The sequence below is a fragment of the Ciconia boyciana genome, chromosome 2, assembly GCF_034638445.1.
Source record: "Ciconia boyciana chromosome 2, ASM3463844v1, whole genome shotgun sequence".
Lineage (NCBI taxonomy): Eukaryota > Metazoa > Chordata > Aves > Ciconiiformes > Ciconiidae > Ciconia > Ciconia boyciana.
The window spans coordinates 51,973,782-51,992,982 of NC_132935.1; the positions used below are offsets into that span (position 1 = coordinate 51,973,782).

Consider the following 19,201-nt stretch of genomic DNA (forward strand, 5'->3'; position numbering starts at 1 on the left):
TGCCTTTCCACGTGATCATACAGACAAGAGAAGAGAAACTGGATCATTCTCTGTATCTCCTCTACGTCTTTATATCTGAACAGCTTTGGACAAGGAAGCCTTTTCCTAGGAACTACCAACAACACAGCTGAGGTGGTGGCCTGCCATCAGGTTCCCTTATGGTCTGCTGACAGGAACCAGACAGGTCGAGACTGGGTTCCCTGGCCAGGTTGTGATAGCTTTTGAAGATCTTTGGGGTTTCTATTCATATAATTCTTCAAGAAAATAAAACATTGCACAAATGAGATGCTGGTTCAAGATACAAAGTCAGAAAAGGAAAGAAGAGAACATCCAAAAAAAAAAAAGATTTACAACGTAAATAAAAGCTCCTTGCCTCTAGGGCGAAACCATCTGTGAGCTACAGCTCACAAGTATGTCTTCTAACAGCTACAGGAAATTATTTGCTCTGATTATAGTAATAGCATTTTCTCTCACAGGGGAATAGAAACCCCTTCTACCTCATCAAGCATCTTCTCACCACTTTGGGCCATTTGTTGACCCATACAGTACTGGGAAACTCATAGCAAAACGTTGGGCTTATCCCTACAAGCTCCCACCAACCTCTTTCAATCAGTTTCTCTCAAGGGACCTCAGGCATCTGGGAAGCTTAACGAGGTTGCTTTAATTCCTTCCCTACTGGCTGCCAGGAAAAGAGGTCTGCACCTGGCAAATGCTCTCAACAAATCACCTCAAACCACTCGGAGCAATCCATACTAAAAAGGGTATTTTTTCAGAGGTGGTTAGAAGCAAAGTTGTTTTGGCTCAGACTCTTGTAGATGATCTTCTATAAACTCATTCTTTAAAAAACATGACATTATTTATGCTCTTTGTCTATCTCTTTCCTGGCAGAAAATGCTTTCCTTTCAAAGAGGAGAATTTAAATGAGGTTTCAAATATTGTCCAAAAATTGTGTCCCAACATGCCTATCTCCTATCAAGCATTTTAATCATCTTCCTCCCCATCCCGCAACACTCAGTCTTAGTTCTGCAGTTTTGATTAAACAAGCCATCTCTTTATTCCTCAGACTAATTATATAGGTACATCTCTTTGGCTTTCAAATAAGGTTCCCCTGTTAACGGTTTGTACCCACCGGCTACGCTACTCTCAGGAAAGGTTGATGAGGAAAATAAATTAGGCCAGACACAAAGGAAACTGCAGGCTGCCACCACATTTGCTCAGAATAGGATGTGCACAGAGATGGCTGACACTGTCTGTACCACACTCACTGGTTTCTGGCCAGAAGGATGCAAACCACCCATGTGTTACAGTACATACCCGTCCATCAAAAAGGGGTCCATGCCGTCATTTTCTTTCACAAAAGAAGGAAACACAGGGGAGGTGGGAGAAAGGTCAGTGGGCTTCTTCAGCTTGACTACTCAGTCTGTGGGGCCAAAGCACTCCAAACTCCCAACTACGAGCACAGGAAGGGGTGCAAGTGTGGAATTGCCTGGACTCCCCACCAGGAACATCTTTGTGCCCGCTGATGCCCAGTCAGCGAGGGACGACCATCAGGAGGAGAATGGAGGGCAGCGCACACGCCTGTAAGCAGTGGCAGCCTTAATCAATCTCTCTGCATCCTGAACACCAAGAGGCTGGGTGATGGGGAGGCAAATTCTGAAGTTGTACAAGATGCCTATAGTCTCTGCTAGGGGGGATCCATGATCTGTCAGGAGACAGCTATGACTGGGGAGAGATGTTGACTCAATGTACTACAAGAAGGCTTCCACTTTCCTCATGTGATATTCTCACATGAATGACTATTTTCATTGATTAATAAGAGAGAAGAACATAAATAATATTCACTGCATCATCTGTTCCTTACTGCTGTATGGAAAGAATTTTCTCAGTAAAGAAAAAAGGTGTTAAAACATGCAGTGTGCTACTTATGCTCCATGAACGTGTCTGCTGTGGCTAATTCCCACCCACTTGACAACATCTCTTTTAACCGAGCATCTTTTAGGCTACTCACGTTCACATATATTTGTGCTCCCAGCTGTTGCAGGTTGCCACCGTTTCTGATTATATCCAGGACAGCAGTGATCACAGGTTTCCCCACAAGTGTTATGCTGACATTCACACTGAAACCTACAGAAATGAAAGCCTCTTATTCTACTGAAGCTGGATTTAAACTTTTTTTCTTAATTTTATTGCAGTCCAAGACTTACACATAGTGTGAAAAGGACAGGACATAAGCTCACAGGTAAAGAGGTCAAACAGTAATGCTAGAACATTTTGGAACTTTCCTAAAATTCTTCATTATTAATTACTTTAATAATGTGATTTTGAGTTTATTAGCACAAATTACATACAGAGAACATTTGTAATTGGATTCAATAGACTGGATTATGAAACTTTATTCTAGAATATTAAATCAAGCTGATATAGAACACTTTAGGATGTATCCTATTTTAGCTTCATTCCAAGGCTCAAGCTTGTTGACCTACAGTAAATCAAAATATTTATCATCTTTATATGCATGTCTTCATCATTTTTCCATTATGCTTTGTTTACAATAATCTTATTAGTGTTTTTAATAAAGCAAGAGCATAACTTCATCTTGTTATTTTTAAAATAGTGCATAGTATTCATCAAGAAAATGTAGTTCATATTTATTTCGATTTAGCTGAATAGCCTACTTAAAGGGCAGGCTCTCATTATCGGCTAGGTCTTACTATCATGCATAGTAACTGAAACCCAGGAGGAACAAAGAGACCTTGAGACTGGAGAGGCTTTTTCCAACATTCCTTTCTTATCTGTGTAGTGTAATAACCAAGGGGCAATACAATTTTTGAGAATAACCATTCTATTCCTGTAGATTTCACACCTTCTGTAGTTACTTTTCTCTAGCATAGACATCTGGAAAGGAGGCATCCATCTGCCCACTTACTCATCATTAAAACACAACTGAAAATATTGCATTGTCCTGATAAAAGTCTGTTTCAATACCATCATGGATAAGAGCAACAGCTGGTTTAAACCAGACTTTTAAAATATGTTTTAGACAGCCTGACTATTCAGTCACTTCCCTATAGCACATGAGCCATATGGTCTGATCTAACTCCTTGTGAAATCAATATGGAGATCATAAACTTCACAGGGAAAGGCAACTTCACAGGGAAAGGGAATAGTTCATTCAGTTTCTGTTTTTATTTTTTCTAGTAGTGACCAAAAGCCATTAGATCTTGGCTGAGCTCAGTTATAATACTCAATATCTCCAGGAAGTTCACCAACTTTGTTCTCAAGTTGGGCTTCTAATTCCTGCTGTTGGAAGGTGATATCAACTATGTTTGCCAAAAAGAACTAAGGGTTTCTAAGAAATTATTCTATCTGCCAAACTTTTATTTCAATTAAAAAGAAAAATCTAAGTAAAGACTTCTTATTATTATATTTCACACACAATTGCTTTTGACATGTTTTCTTGTCAATCATTAGCAGATTCCAGTTTTTTAAATATAATGAAAAATCCCTGTAAGACTATATCATTCTATAGTAAAAAAGGTCATTTGAAAACATTCACATATTGTTTTTCTCACATTAAATTAGTTATGCTCAGTTTACTTACTGGTATTGGTTTTCAGCACTCTTTGCATTACATACTTCGGCATGGCCATGGCAAACACATCGACCACCAATACTGATGTCCTTTATACTGTAGTAATACTATGGAACAAGCACAAGAAGTATGTATAGGTCTTTCCTTACTTGTATTACGTCAGAAATAGCAATATCAGATTGTTAAACTTTGCTTATCAGAATTTTAAAGGCATGACTTTACAAAAAGCCAAAGTCAGGCAGCCAGTGGTCAAACCTCTGTTGATGTCTATGTCTCAGTATGAGTACCAGCAAATCAAAGTCAATACCCATGGAGTGCCTGATAGCAACAGGCTTGTGCTCACACCAAATGCATATTGCTGTAGCTCTCCATTCCCCAGCAGCTACACAGCTACCAGCACCCAAGCCCAAAGCTCCTTCAAAGCCAGCTTGAGGATGGAGATGTAAAGCACTGTCAAAGCATCAATTTGTGAGACCTTGGTCTGGTCAACAAACCAGACACGCTGGTATGGGCAGTGCAGTTTCCCCATTCAGTCAGACATGATCACTAAACACTGGAAACAGACCAAAATCACCAGCTCAGTCAAAATCACTCATGACTCAAGCTGGATTTGAAATTGTGACCTGAAGCTGAAACACTTTGTATCTCATCCTCATGCCTTGCAGGCATCCAGAAAACAGAAGATAAAAATTTAATTGGTTCAACTCAGTGAAAATACAATTACTGTATATATATCAATAGTAACTTCTGCATACATTTTTGTAGCTCAGAAGTTGTTTCCTTGTCTCCTTAGAGCACCAGGCAGAACGGAGAGCTGGTTGTAAATCTTGATCTCTATGTACCTCCAGAAAAATTAAAGGGGCAGATTTAATGCCACTGGAGGCTGAAGAGAAAAAGGGTCAGAAGATTATGCAGTTATGTCCCCTGTGCTCACTCTATTCACAATACAGCCCCTCTAAGTGGTATATATAGCCTCTCTCAGTGGTGATCCTTCCCCTCTACTCAGCACTGGTGAGGCCACACCTGGAGTGCTGTGTCCAGTTCTGGGCTCCCCAGTACAACACATGCTGGACATACTGGAGAAAGTCCAACGAAGGGCCACGAAGATCATACAGAGACTGGAGCACCTCTCCTATGAGGAAAGATTGAGAGAGCTGGGACTGCTCAGCCTGGAGAAGAGAAGGCTTGGGGGGGGATCTTATCAATGTGTATAAATACCTGAAGGGAGGATGCAAAGAGGATGGAGCCAGGCTCTTGTTAGTGGTGCCCAGTGACAGGACCAGAGGCAACAGGCACAAACTGAAATGCAGGACGTGCCCTCTGAACATCAAGAAACACTTTTTCACTGTGAGGGTGACTGGCACAGGTTGCCCAGAGACGTTGTGGAGTCTCCCTCCTTGGAGGTACTCAAGAGCTGTCTGGACATGGTCCTGGCCAACCAGCTCTAGGTGACCTTGCTTGAGCAAGGGAGGTTGGACCAGATGACCTCCAGAGGCCCCTTCCAACCTCAACCATTCTGTGATTCATTTCAGTTGCATATACGTTCTCTACTTTTATGTAGGTTGCACATACGTTCTCTACTTTTATGTAGCATCTCGTCTTTTAAGGGAGCTTTTCCAACTAGCTCTCTCTTTGCTCTAGGCAGGTGAAGAACAGTAGATGGGATATACAGACTAGGAAATATTTTTTGCCTTCTGAGCTATCTCTATTCAAATATACACATTCATTTCTAACTATGCATACCATTTTCATACCACAAGTAAAACCTATGCTTTCAGTGTTTTCAGCAAAGCTAGAAATGATCACTGTGACTCCCACCAACATATTTGACTGGTTTTTGTGTAAGAGTCTTCACAACCCAGTCTATAGTTTCATACAGCCTTGCAGAGCAACACTTTACTACTAACAGTAATTGTACTGTCACTGGTCAGTAATAAGTCAAATAGGCCAAAACAATTAATAGGCCAAACTGCCACAGTTTAGACATAAAACATACTGTATATATTTCAGTGTGTCATGAACTCAAACCATTAACAGGGGAAGCTAGGCTTTTACTTGGATAGGAGAACAGAACTGGTCTGGTTTTCATCTGTTTCTATAATAAGTTTAACACAAAGATTTTCCTTAAGAATATTAACTCTTTCCTAGACTTGGAAGGTCTCTACAATGAAAACTTGCGCTCTCTTTTAACAATTTAATAAAACACTCAACATTTCATTCATCTATCCTACATCCCATGGCTATGATAACATCAGAAGTTCCTTACACTAAAGTTGTGCTGCTTGCCAAGTAAACTAAATACTGCATTTACATCTGCCTGTGAGCAACATCTTAAAATTTACTTAAGACAATAAAGGTACTTAATGGGAGTGCTATCAAGTAACTGGAATAGTTTTATGTTTTTCGATGCAGAAACTCTCACACACATTTGTGCAGTGCCTCACCCCAGAGTTTCCTCCAATTGTTATCGAATCTTCATTTTAAATGAAAATGTTAAAAATAACAATACAATATAAAGTCTGTAATCTCTCTAGGTATATGAATTTCTATGCGGTGTTCCCTTGAGGGAGCTGAATTTCCTTACATTTCCCCACTGAATGGGAGTGGGACTTTGGCTTTCAAGCTCTTGGATAGCCCCAAATCCACTGAAAACACCTAGGCATCTCAAATGATTTGTGGAAAGATAGTAACTTCCAAGTACACCCTTTGATTCCTGCTCCTTCAGAAACTCGGGTACTGTTTCCTGAATATCTTTCTTTGAATAAATAAGGGAAAGTAGTGTCAAATAAAGCTGAAGAGATTTAGTTCCTCAGCCCTACGTAAGACAGTTTAGAAGATTTTGGCTCCTTATAGCTCCCGTGATGCACCCAACTTCCTTCCATATTCAAAAACAGGGAAAGAAGACAGTCTGTTACAAAACCGTTAATCATTACTTCCCCTCCATAAATCTGTGCTGACCCAGTTACCTTCTTGTCTCAAACGAACCTGGAGAAAATATGGGGATTTAAAGGTGGGTCACTGTAAAATTTGATTGTTAAAACATTCAGATTATTTTTTGGTCTCTAACATGCTGAATACAATTGTTGAGTATATCTCAGTGAAAACAGTACTTACTCTACGGGTTACAGTGGGGTCTCGTTGAGCTTTCGATATCAAGTGTCCAAGAAGGGTATTAGTTCTGAGAAAATGAAGGCGGACATTTGTTGCTTTTGTGAATTCTTGAAGACTAGGGGAATACGTGAAGTTTTTTGCTCCTGGGCGGCCATTTACCAAAGATACTACAATCTAACAAAGAAGTAAGCACAATTTTTGTTAAAATATATCAGCAAGTGTCAGTAGCGGCACAGAGCAAAATTAGTAACAGAATCCAAGAACTTACTATTGTTTCTGACCATATTTGCAGTAACAAATACACATTTCATACTGAAGCCAGGACATGGGAAAAATAATCTTTAGTCTTGGACCCTCCTGAATTCTCATTACCTCTATGGCACATCGGGAAAAAAAAGTACCTCTATCTGTTTTGAAAACCGTAGGTATAACACACAAAAAGTACATGCTTTAATAGGAAAAAACAACAGGAATAGTTGCAAATAGTTATATTAACACTTGATAGTGTCAATGGGAGTTTTGCCTGAGTAAAAACATCAGGTTTTGGCTCTTTCCCAAAGCACATTTATTTTTGGGTTAAGGCACAAACATTCCTGGAAAATATTATTGTTACCAAGTCCAGTGCCTGGGAGACTATTAATGGTCTTTTGGAAGAAAGTACACAGTGTTGCTTTAGAAAATCCCCTCACATGAAAGCAGGTTTATCTGACTTTCAAAACAAGGGCTCTGGTACTTTTTTATTTTTTAAAGAAACAGATGCCAGCAGCCTAGCAATCATGAATCTCTATTAAATTAACAATCCAATGTGCATGTAGAGGACTGAGTAAGGACTTTCATTTATTTATAACTGACCAGATAACAGATTTCTATTTTCAAGTGGCTCCTATACTCCAAGCATGTAACAACAGAACGGTGACTGTCCTGATTGCAGCACAATTCCTTTAGGAAAAGTCATACAGCATGTAAAGGGGATGGCACCAGCAGTGTTCTTCTATGGAAATTATTCTTTACAATATTTTATTAAGAAAATTTTCCAGATATGTTAATAAACAAATTCTACTTTAATATGAAACAACAACCCCGGATCCCTATGCTCAAAAATCTGGATAACTCTTGATGAGTTCAGATATGGATTCTAACCACATCAGGCAGAAAAGGAGAACGTCAGCAGGAGCCATCAGCACAGCCAGGAGTTTAACATTCATTCAAATAACACAAGCCACAGTTCTGCCTAGCAAGGAACAACAGCTAAAATCAGAGCAATGTTTTCCAAATACATGTATTATAAACATGTAGCATTTTATACATTCTTTTCTTAGATAGCTACTTATTCTTGAATAGTAAATATCTGTTTCTACAGCCTTTACTCCCATGAGCAATCCTGATGCAGTAAATTCTGCTATGTACATTGGAAGCATTCAGAAAATGCAGTCAAAACCTTCAAATGCATATGGCTAAAGTGAGGTACCTAAATCGTAATAAAAATCAACACACGTGGCTCTGAGCAGCCCCTACCCCCACAGGGAATGGTGAAAGTTAGGAGGAGCCAGCTCACCCTCCAAAAATCTCACCAGCTACTTAAGTGCTTGGTTATGGACTTATTAATGTAGATTCAAGCAGTCATAGCTGAAAAATTACTTCCAGTTCTAGGTTTTTATTGAAACAGCAAACTTCTGAAACCAATGCTGTTTGCTTCCAGTGTTACACATGACTTTCCTAAAAGCACTTACCTCTCCGTTTTCAAGTGGGAGAATGCGAGAGTACTCTGTGGTGCAAAGGACATCGCTGTCCCTCCTCACCGGAAGATTAGCTTCCTTTCTGAAGTGCTCCAAGCAATCTGATTTGGAGTCTAGTCAAGTGAGAACAAAATTATTTTTATATGTGAAAATAAACACTATTGTTCTAATTTAAATTAACAAAGAAGTATACCCTGTCCTTTCAGGTAAATTCTCCCCTGTAATTGAATAATAACACTGATTGTGTCACTCAGCACAGAAAAACGGAAATTCCTAAAAACAAATCATTTCTCATCTTAAGCAATTCAATGGCGCCTGACAAGACATAGCACAATATTTCTCATATCCTCACCAAAAAAGCTATATATGTGCTCCAAGATTTTGCATTTGTATTTCACTTTGATTTTTGCAAGGAACTCTGGGGTCCCATGGGATGAAGGACACTGTAGTTCTGACATACCCCAAAACCAAGACAAACAAAAAGAAACAAAAATTACCAACAGACTGAAAAATATTCCTATGCTGAGTTACACTTTCAAAGTATCATACTCATTTTTAGTTACACTCTTGTCAGTAACTTATTGTGGATAACTAAGACAAGAGAAATGTATTTCATGTTCAGTGTCTTCACTGCAGATGAAATCTTCAGCGAGACCCACGGTCTGATTTTCCTGCTACTGCGTGAATGATTAAAGAAACCTGTCCACAAAAGAGCAGTGACACAAGGATTGATACTCACGAGCAAAATACTGCCAGGGAGTGTAAGTTCTTCCAAAGTCCACTGATCTTTCTAAGATCCAGAGATCTGGACGAGGAGAATTTGCAAACTTGATAAGGATATAGGCAACATGGAAGAGCTGGTAACAGAATATACACAGATCTTATCAGGAGCTTTTTGAACCATATAAAAGTACTGCAATACTAAAACTAATGCCAATAAACACCTTTTCTTTAGTGTACAGTGAGAAGGTTATCCTCTGCAGTTTCATTCCCCTTAAAATAATAGGCCAGATTCTCAGCTGGCTACCTCACCTGGCAACGTGCTCCAATACATTAAGAAAGCCTCAACAGGACTGTGTTACATGCCACCTCTTACATTTCAGAACAGCTGTTTTGCACATGACTGATTGTTTGGGTGTGTTAAGGGTATAGTACTTAACCTTGAAAAATTAGCATCTCAACACAACATTGAACTAAGATACTTTTGCAGCTTTCTGGTACGTCTGTGTTGCATTCCAATCATGTAATTGTGCTTCTAGTAAAGAAAAATCACAATGATGTAAGAGAAAATGCACACACCCTTTATACTGGGACTCCTTTGGTTGCCTTTGATAGTAATCTAAGCCACCTGTTCCCTCACTTTAAGAATATTTCTAGAAAATTTTGCCACTTGACAGACTTTCCAAGTAATAGAAGCAAGCCACTGCAGAGTTTTGTGGGTATCAACACAGGAGAGATTCTTATGACTGGTCATAAGAAGTTCATTCATTGTCTGAAACAGCTCAAAGAGCTTCACCAGCTCAAGGTTTCCAAGGCCGAGTCCCATCTGGCTTCTTTAGGTGCTCATTGTGTATCACAGCGATAGACCACACAGACAGAAAGCTCCCAAACACTAGAGCAAAAATGGATTTGACGAGAAAGGAAATCTTCCTGTAAGCTTCTTGGGATAGTCCACAGTCATAAAAATCAGAACATCAGTAAAATTACCTCTACAGAAAAGGCTGAACACAGATTGATTCTAAGGGTCATTCAGAATTTAGACAACCACAACATGGATATGAGCTGTCAATAAAAGTTATCTGATACTGAGGCACAGTCAATATTCAAGTGAAGCTGCACTGGAATTTCCCACTCAACAACCTCAATTCAGAATCATCTGCTTGCAAGAGATTCTTACTTTGGTGGGGGAGGCAGGAAGTTATAGTCAACAGTCTGTCAGGTAACTGCTGCGAGAGCCCTCACATCAAATAATACCCCTATGCAGTTTATCTTTGCTCAAACATCACAAATGTCATAACCCTGAAGTGAATACTTTGCACAGGTTATTAGACTCCAAACCACAAGTGCGTACAAGCTCCCAACCACAAAGAGGCATCTGTTGCCATGCCTGGCCCATTCAACTGCCAGCTAGGACCAATTCAATAGCTGTCATACCAGCTGGGGCCACCAAGAGCCAGATGCAAATGGTGAACAATGCAGGGAGCAGATACCTGGAAATATTTGTCCCTAACCAGTACTGCACATGCCGATCCCTTGGCTGCACGCACATTGCAGTCATACAGCTATGTGCAGCCTCAATCTTCACACATCTATTTCAGACATCAGCTTCTGAATATCAAAAGGATTCACAGAAGAAAGTAAAACCTTCTCACAGAGATATAGGAGGAATTCAGGGACTTCGTGACCTCATGGAGCATACTCTAATGATAATACCTCACATCCCAGAAGAAAAAAATGAAGCTTTTTCGTTGTGCATTCATTTAATGCAGTATGTACAATTACCCAGGGTAACCGCCTGTTTTATACACACCAAGGCATCACTGCAGCACGTGTCATACCTTGAAACCTATTTCAGAAACTGTTGATTTGCTGAATGTTGTTTACCTAGGTTAGTGGAGAGAGAACTGGGGGAAAAAAACCCTTTCATGTTAGTGTTGGAATTTATCCTGCCTACTTAACACAGCCTGACAAGCACCAGCTTCACCTCCTGTGATACTAAATTAGATAGATACCTAAATAGCCAGACAGTATCTACATATGGAAAATGACTTACTAGACAACCGTATTGAGCAAAGTAAGTGGCAGCCATTCTCTTGACAGAACCATGACAGAACCCAGAACTATGCACAATGACTGCACAGGTGGAGTAATGCCCTTAAATTACCGACAGAAAGTCTCTACACTGATTGTCAGAAATAGGTTAATACTTTGGCAAGATTTGCCCTTACTGAGTTTCTGATACTCTTTGCCTAAGTAACTTCCGCTACTTGACTGACAAGTTTCAGAGTAGGGATATTGGCCATATGGACATTACATGTCATCCAGTATGGCCATTCAGTGTGAAGACTGGTATCCTCCCAGGAAAGCATAACAGTTCTGAAATTCCTAAAGAAAAAGTGCTTCATGTTCTTGCTTTTGGCCAGCTGAATCTTTCAAGGGGCATTGCCCTGTTCAAACCATGTTTGCACTGGGCAGGCAACTGCCTATCCATTAATAGTCTTGCTTCCCCTATGTTTTTAGGTCTTTGGGAGTCCCATCCTTATATGCATGCTAATGAGCGTGGATAACCCTCTGTGTGTTGACTGATACAGATTTATTCAAGACAAATGGTTTAGAAAGCTCAAGAGGAAACAAAAGAAGCATACAGAAAAGGTCCTGCCTTCTCCAGGGCCCCATTGCTTGTAGTCACGTTGTGGAATCATTACAACAATGACCTTCTACCTACTCTCCAAAAAAGTAGATGACATCTGCTTCAGCTTGTCATACAGTTATTATATTCTTTTACACAGATGCTATTCAAAGTGCTGACACAGCCAGTCTCATCTCTTCTCGTAACAGATGATACTTTCTCATAAGTGTGAGCAAAATAGTAGCAGTGAATTCCATTTCCACTGTGCTTCCACCCTGCTGAAGAAATATGAGACATGCTCACTTACACGTCAGTGTCATCCTGGATAACCTTTCATAAGCATCCTTTTCATAAAGGATAAAGTGGCCAAAATGAATGCACACAACAGTAAAACAGCTGAATCAGCATGTGGCACCCGTCAAACACCTCTATGCCACATCTGCTATGCAGCTGTGGAATTTGCTTAAGCCTATGACTACTCAATGCGTGTGAAGTTGAAGTGCTGTCCAATATGTGTACTATATCAGGAAAAAAACTTCACCAAAAAATCCGAAATCTGGCTTAATCAAAATTCTGACAGTCTTCTTATATGAATGAAGAATTAAGTTTAAAGTAGAAACAGTATTTTGTTTCCAGTAATGGAAACAATCCACTCTGGAAATGCATGCTTGAAAGAGGATGTATTCCTGTAAATGTCCCGACACCATATCCTGCTGTAATCTAGCAGCATGGGTCAAACCTGATGGATTATCAACAGCTGGAATTTAACCAGTTCCATATTGATGTGGCCTTTTCCTGTTCACTCAAGTTTGTTCAGATTTGAAATATTCTTGCAGGTAGTGGCCTTGAAGATTTATAAAAACCCAGACAAAATTTTAAAAAATCATCCAGTAGAATGAGCAAAATGTCTTGCTCATTTGATAACGGAAATTATAATTTAGTGTTAGGAATTACTAATATTATATTATAAAGACAGAAACATTTCTATAGAAGCCCTTACAGGTGAATTAAAGACTACCTTGAAAGAGCTCATTTAAATTGAATGAGAATCACACTGTACCATTATTGTTGATGATAAAATATTCATTATCTCTAACAGAATGCGTACTACTTACTTCTTTTAACCCAACAGAAAGAAAGCTTCCTATGACACATTGCATTCTCATGAGAATTCTAAAAATTACAATAATATTCATTAAAAATCTTTTCTCCATTTTCTCCTTAAAAGTTTAAACAACTCTTTAAATAGAGGAATTTCCAAGATTTGTCTGAATCCTGAAATACATATGCAATTGGAAGAAAGATGTGCATATACAAAAGTATAGTATATTTTCCTCCATTCCTACCACCATCGACTCAATACATAATATTAAAATACTGGAATGACTTGTTAGTTAAATGCTGGACATAAACTAGTACAAAAGAAAAACACACTATGTTCTGAACAATCATTATGCTGTGTGCTGCACATGTAGGAAAGGATTGTTCTCCCTGTTTGGCTCATGAAGAATAAAAATTCCTGGAGTGTGGTAATAACAAGAACACAACTAAAGTCAGGTAGACCATCTATCTGAGGCATTCTATAGATCTCAAGAGGTGTTCAAAAAGATACCACAACAATGTCTCTTCATGTAATCTGAATTGTAGAGGTATGGAGAACAGCTGTTTCTAGCAGGATGGTATTTCCTCGGACTGTATTAACAGATATATCTATGCCACCAAAACTTCCCTCAACATAATATGACTGTTCTTCTAGGCCTCTGATGTTATCTTGAATAATGACGCCGTGGTTGGCATTGCACATTACTCAGAAGATAGTGAGGTCCCTGCACTGAAGGACCTCTGTGAAAAATGCCCTGCATTAGCAGACACGCCACCTTTCTCTGCTTGCTAGATATGTTAGTAAAGAAAGTGAGAAAGAGGCAGAAATCTGATGATCATTCAGTACCTGAACTAAGCTTCTCAGACATGGACCAATGCAGGAGTGGGATTCAAGGAAGTGTGAATTGTGCTTAGCACCTGCTCCAGAACACACCTTAGTGCCACTGATTTCACAGGGCTGGCGTGTACATGCCCATTAGTTTCTTAACGTAATGAAGCCCGAAGGTCTTGAGCACTGATTTTTCTCAAAAAACGAGACATAAAAATAACAATCTATCTAAATGAAATAAAAATCCCATGTACTCTGGTTAAAATGAAAGGCTTTGATTTCTTGTGGTTGCAAAGAGGTCAGCACCCCCTTTCTTCAGTAACCTCTCAGCAGGACTTGAGGCACCCTTGCAATCCAGAAACTTAATAAAACACTCCTGACAGTCAGTATTTGGTAATCCCCAACAATGTATTTTGCAGATGAACCTGCAATATAAAAAATGCCAACTAGAGAGAGCTGAACCAGCCTTTTTCACTTGCACAGCATGTAGAAGTCATTACTTGCATGCCAGCTTCACAGTCTGGGGTGCAGGAGGCAAAAATAAGTGCAGGACTTCCAACATTGCTCAGTTAGCACTGTACGTGTTGTATTCATATCACTTTTTCATTTAACTAGCCACTGAGGCTAAAAAGCTACACTTTTATTTAGTTATGGAAGTCAGTGCCTGTGAATATGCCTCACTGAAATGGCTAGAGATGTTAAGTCTTTTCTCTATCACAATGAGCAGGACCAGAAGGAAGAAGCTCTCCATGCTTCACAGGCAGTATTCTGGAATGAAGAAACACTTCCCGAAATGAAAGGGTAGTCCATTGTCCAGGTTCAATCAGTCCTTGGTCTTTTTGCCAAGACTGCAGGCAAATACATCAATGATTGTCAGTTATTATCCTGAAACTTCTCATGCAGCCACTTTTCCATTGGGATTTGGACAAAGACCAACTCAATGCTCATAACTATTTCTTACATATGGCCTATTTCTTCACAGAACACTGAAGCTATTCATATGGGAAAGGATTTGTACGATTCAGACTTCAGTTTTTCAGGAGATAAACATCCCCCTATGAGGGCTGCAGTCCAAAGTAAAAAGAGCACAGCAATACTGTCAGCACTGGAAGGAAACACAGGGAAGCACGGAGGGTTGGCAGTTCTGCTTGTACAATATTGAGTTGAAAGTGAGGTATTTAGGACAACATATCACAAAATGAAAGTAATGTGTAGGAATGAGCATAGGAAGGGAGGTGGGAGAAGCAGAAGTACAGACATCGAGGGAAGTGAGATCATTGAGTGGGAACAAAGACCTTCCTAAAGGGATGCTGAAGAAGAACTGGAGGAAGACAGTGTCAGGAAAGCTAAGGAGAGCAAGACTTGAAACGTACTTTTTTCTGTATGTTTTGGGAATAATACCAAATTAATACCAAAACCATATTTTAAAGCAAATGACATAGATCTATTAATGCAAAAATATGAAAAAAATTACTGAGCCATTCAAAAGATCTTTAATTAAAGCTTTAAGAAAACACAACACATTGACTACATCTTAAAGGATAACATATGAACAAGAAAGGATGTAGTTAGGGTATTTCCCTGATTAGGGCTGGCAGCTCAGGTCAGAAAGAGCTGCTTGTAGTGTGATTGAGGAATAAACGGAATGTGCATTACCTGTTACAACTTTCAGAAACTTCTATCAGACAGCTGCTACTTGATCAGCTGAAGTTGTGTTAATCTAGAGTTTGCAAGTAGATTCACCTTACTGTGGTATGAGCCAAAATCAACTAACTTCAAAGCATAGTGTTTTGTGGCATGATCCAAAGTCAGCTTCTGCACAAACTGAAATACTCAGAACCAGAGTTCTCTAATACGAAGTAAGGCAAGATTATCTGTGATGTTGGCATCCCCATTTTTGGGTATTACAGGGACAATATTTTACCTTCCCCAGACCTCAGAGCCCCTTTTCTCCCCAGTGTGAAAACCACAACAGCAGAGCAGGGGTCAGCGCTGCTGCGGAGGCAGAGCTGTGCAGGGGTTCCAGAAGAAAGGCTTCGCCTCACTGCTGGGGCAGTTCTGTAGGACTGCAGAAGCTTTATGCAGTGGTTCTTGTGCCCTAATTTGTAGGGCTTCTTGGTGTTATTATAGAGGTTACGCAATTCCACACCAGAGCTGGGTCTAATTTCAGGGTCCGCAGTAACATAAAGTCTTCACTAGTCAAGCACAATGAATGCAATGACTACTTTTGGAAGCCCAGTTCAATGCATTTTATGATAAATCTCCCACCACCTTGACAGTTTCTCCCTACAGGAGAATGGCCTAAAGGACACTTTATATTTTACAGAATGATAGTTAAATTAACTGTAACTTCAGACCCATTTTAAGAAATTATGTCAGATCTTTTGTAAGTTAAGAACAATTGTTTTTAATAACAACAATGAGTAATAGCTGATTAACATTCCCAACAACAAATACTGTTTCTAAAGCTATGCACATAAAGGATTGCTATCAAATATAAAAATTAAACCCATAAGAAATACCTACTATATAAAAGCAACTCAGAACATTTGCCAAACTGCGAGCCATTTTTACAAAATGTTTACATGCTTTAATTGGCAGATAAAAGAATCAAGTCCTCCACAGGCCATACCACTTATCTCATATTTATGGTTGAGTTTCCCTCCCTCCCTAATAAAAGTACTAATTTGGACATTACATTCCACCATGTGCCTTTAATTTACAACAGTGACTAATAATATCACTACATAAAAACTATTCGACCTATTAGTGCACAAGACTTCACCGAGTCTTCACTGAGCTTTTCAGCACTATATTATGCCACAAAAGCACAGTAAAGAAATGACATGTAACTAAAAGCAACAATAAGATTTGTGGACTACACTTTTTGAAGTGTAACAGTTAGACATTTCTTTTTCATCACACACTATCATGCTATCCTGAACCTTCATCTTCTACTTCTGAAGACAGCGTTCAGAAAAATACCTGGGGGAGTATTACTGTAATACCTGCTGAGCATTAAGAAAGCCAAAGATGAGGGCACACCTGCTGAAATTAGGCAATCCAAAGAGTCAGGGGCAGGGCAATGAACTTAAGTCAGACATTCTGGATTCAGAAGTTTAAAATATGTTGAAAACTACATTGGGAAAATCAGGACCAATTAAAGGAATAAATGAGACTTCATTTGATCTAAATATTTTAAACAAGTCTGGAATAGCCACAGCATAAGCAAGTATGCTAACAGGATCGAGAGACTGCCTCAGGGATCAACATTATAATTATTATTCAGAAGGACGGTGATTGATTAGAATTGTAACTATAGCACAGAAAGTCAGAAAGGGAAGTAAAGCAGGGCTTTTGCTTTAAGGTTTTTACTTTTTCTCATATTACAAAGTACAGCAAAATGAGCATTTTTCTAGCAGAAAGTTTTAACATCCTGAAGGGATTTTGACTTTCAAAATCACCCTTAGCCCTTGTGAAACAGAAACAGCAGCAGGTGCGTGTTCTGTTCCAACTCCATGGTAGTGAGCACTCAAAGTTCCATCAAGCAGCTATTCAATTAAATATTGTCATCAGACCATGGCAAAAGGCTCCACTGGGACTCCGCCCTCAGTCTTAAAGATATAATGGCAGGAACGCAGCAAATTAAAAGCTTTTGACATTGCACTAAGTTCTGCTTCCTCTAATTGTGGATATTTGATGACCAACTTACAACTCAGTCATTGCTTCCCTGCACGCATATGTACCTTACTCTTTGTCATGTTTTGCACATGCAAAAACATTTCCATGTTTTGTTTGCAGAAAAAGGTGCCTTGTGTCAAAATAAAGAACAGGACAACTACTCAGTGAGGAAAACTACATCCCTGCTATCTTTTCAATATTGCAGCCTGTGGTTCTGCAAGGTATTTAGGCACACATCTAACTTTAAGAACATTTATTTTTCCTTAAAAACCAAAACCTTCATTTCAGCTCACTTGAGGGGGAATTGCATTCTGAAAATTTCTGTCTCTGTCAACTACTGAGAAAGTCTGCATGACTAACACACACTAAGCTCTTAATTTTTAGGACCCTGGAATAAGGTAAGGTGAATTGGGGTCTCAGTGTTTACCTGTTCGCTTGAGGAGACTTACTCTGTCACAGTATTTAATTTTCTTCTTCATTATTAGTATTGTGCATTACTGTATGAATTTGGTGTGTGAGAATACTAGGCAAAATGTCAAAAGTGAATCTCAAATTCAAACAGATCCTGAGATTAAGGTTTAACTGACTGAATGCAGATATGAGATAATGGCGGGGGGGGGGAAATCACATTAATCCTACTAAACCCTCATCCATCCACCAACTACAATTATCCCCTCCTGATCACAAGACCTGAAGTCATTTTGACCTTTGTCTTGGGTTTTCCCCATTTCCAAGTAAGGGAGTTCAGAGTCACCTTTACAAGCGGTACCAGGGTAAAGAAAGAGAAACACACAGCCTCCCACTGAGAAATCCTTTAATAATGACAAGAATTTTATCATACAGCAGGTGGTCTCCAAGGAGTCCCATGAGAAGAGGGCACTCAGTCCACATCCTTCCTCTGAATGAAGGAGGTTTCTCAGAAGTTTACTCAACACATAAAAGATAAGGTGTCTGTCGGCAGGTCCTCCAAAGAAACTAACAAGTACACAGTGGGAATAGAAGTTTTGGATGGAGCAATGTGCTACACAAGTGGATGATGATGATGATGCACAAGTGTTGGTCACAAATATGCTGGACTACACCACAAGACAAATTACAGCCTGAAACATAATTCTGCACTTGCAGAGACCATGATGGATGCAAGCAGCTCAGAAGATAAGGTCTGCTTTACTGGGAGGTGATTGCCTTCCCATGCCTATTCACAGCACCCTGCTCTGCATTCAGTGTCCGTACCCTGTATGCCCAGCCTGAAAGACACACTTCCCTACAGTTTCCTGGGAAAGAATGACTGAGCAACTCACTTCACAGGAGCACAAAGCATCAGGGGATGCAACACTCCTCAACTCTACAGTGTAACAGAAAGAGCAACACAACTTGGACATAGGTCCAACCACTGTGGGCTAGGCTAATGTGGACGCTGTGGCCTAAAAATTCATCAGCTTCTACATAGCTCTCCTTTCTTTCATGGTACACTGGAGAAAAGCAACCAAGAAAACAGGCATGTTATTTGTTTAATTAATAGAAATGCAAATTCAATAATCACAGCAGTTTACTTTAACTACTGATACTCTCTATCTTAAGTTGTCTGGCATTTCTGCACTGCTGGCGCACTGGATCCACAAACACTGAATGACGATATCCTCAAAGTGAGAACCATTCCAGTCATGTGAGGGACAGGAGCATTAAAACCCCATGTAACAGAAGATGTAAAATAATTTGCACCTGAATCCGCAACAAAATGGCAGCTAACTCAGAGAAACATTTTTCCTTAGTTATTCCTCCCCTTGCTGTCAACTAAATTG

The 19,201-nt window shown here is 39.6% G+C and overlaps 1 protein-coding gene across 1 annotated transcript in view; it reads right to left on the reverse strand.

The window, feature by feature from the left end:
* LAMA3 (laminin subunit alpha 3) overlaps nucleotides 1-19,201 on the reverse strand; it is a 121,723-nt gene that overhangs the window by 95,276 nt on the left and 7,246 nt on the right. The window contains exons 3-7 of the mRNA XM_072852611.1: nucleotides 9,179-9,296; nucleotides 8,434-8,552; nucleotides 6,707-6,877; nucleotides 3,602-3,699; nucleotides 2,009-2,124 (exon numbers count right to left, since the gene is read on the reverse strand). Of these exons, the coding sequence (XP_072708712.1) occupies nucleotides 2,009-2,124; nucleotides 3,602-3,699; nucleotides 6,707-6,877; nucleotides 8,434-8,552; nucleotides 9,179-9,296 (622 nt within the window). The remainder of the gene's footprint in view (nucleotides 1-2,008; nucleotides 2,125-3,601; nucleotides 3,700-6,706; nucleotides 6,878-8,433; nucleotides 8,553-9,178; nucleotides 9,297-19,201) is intronic.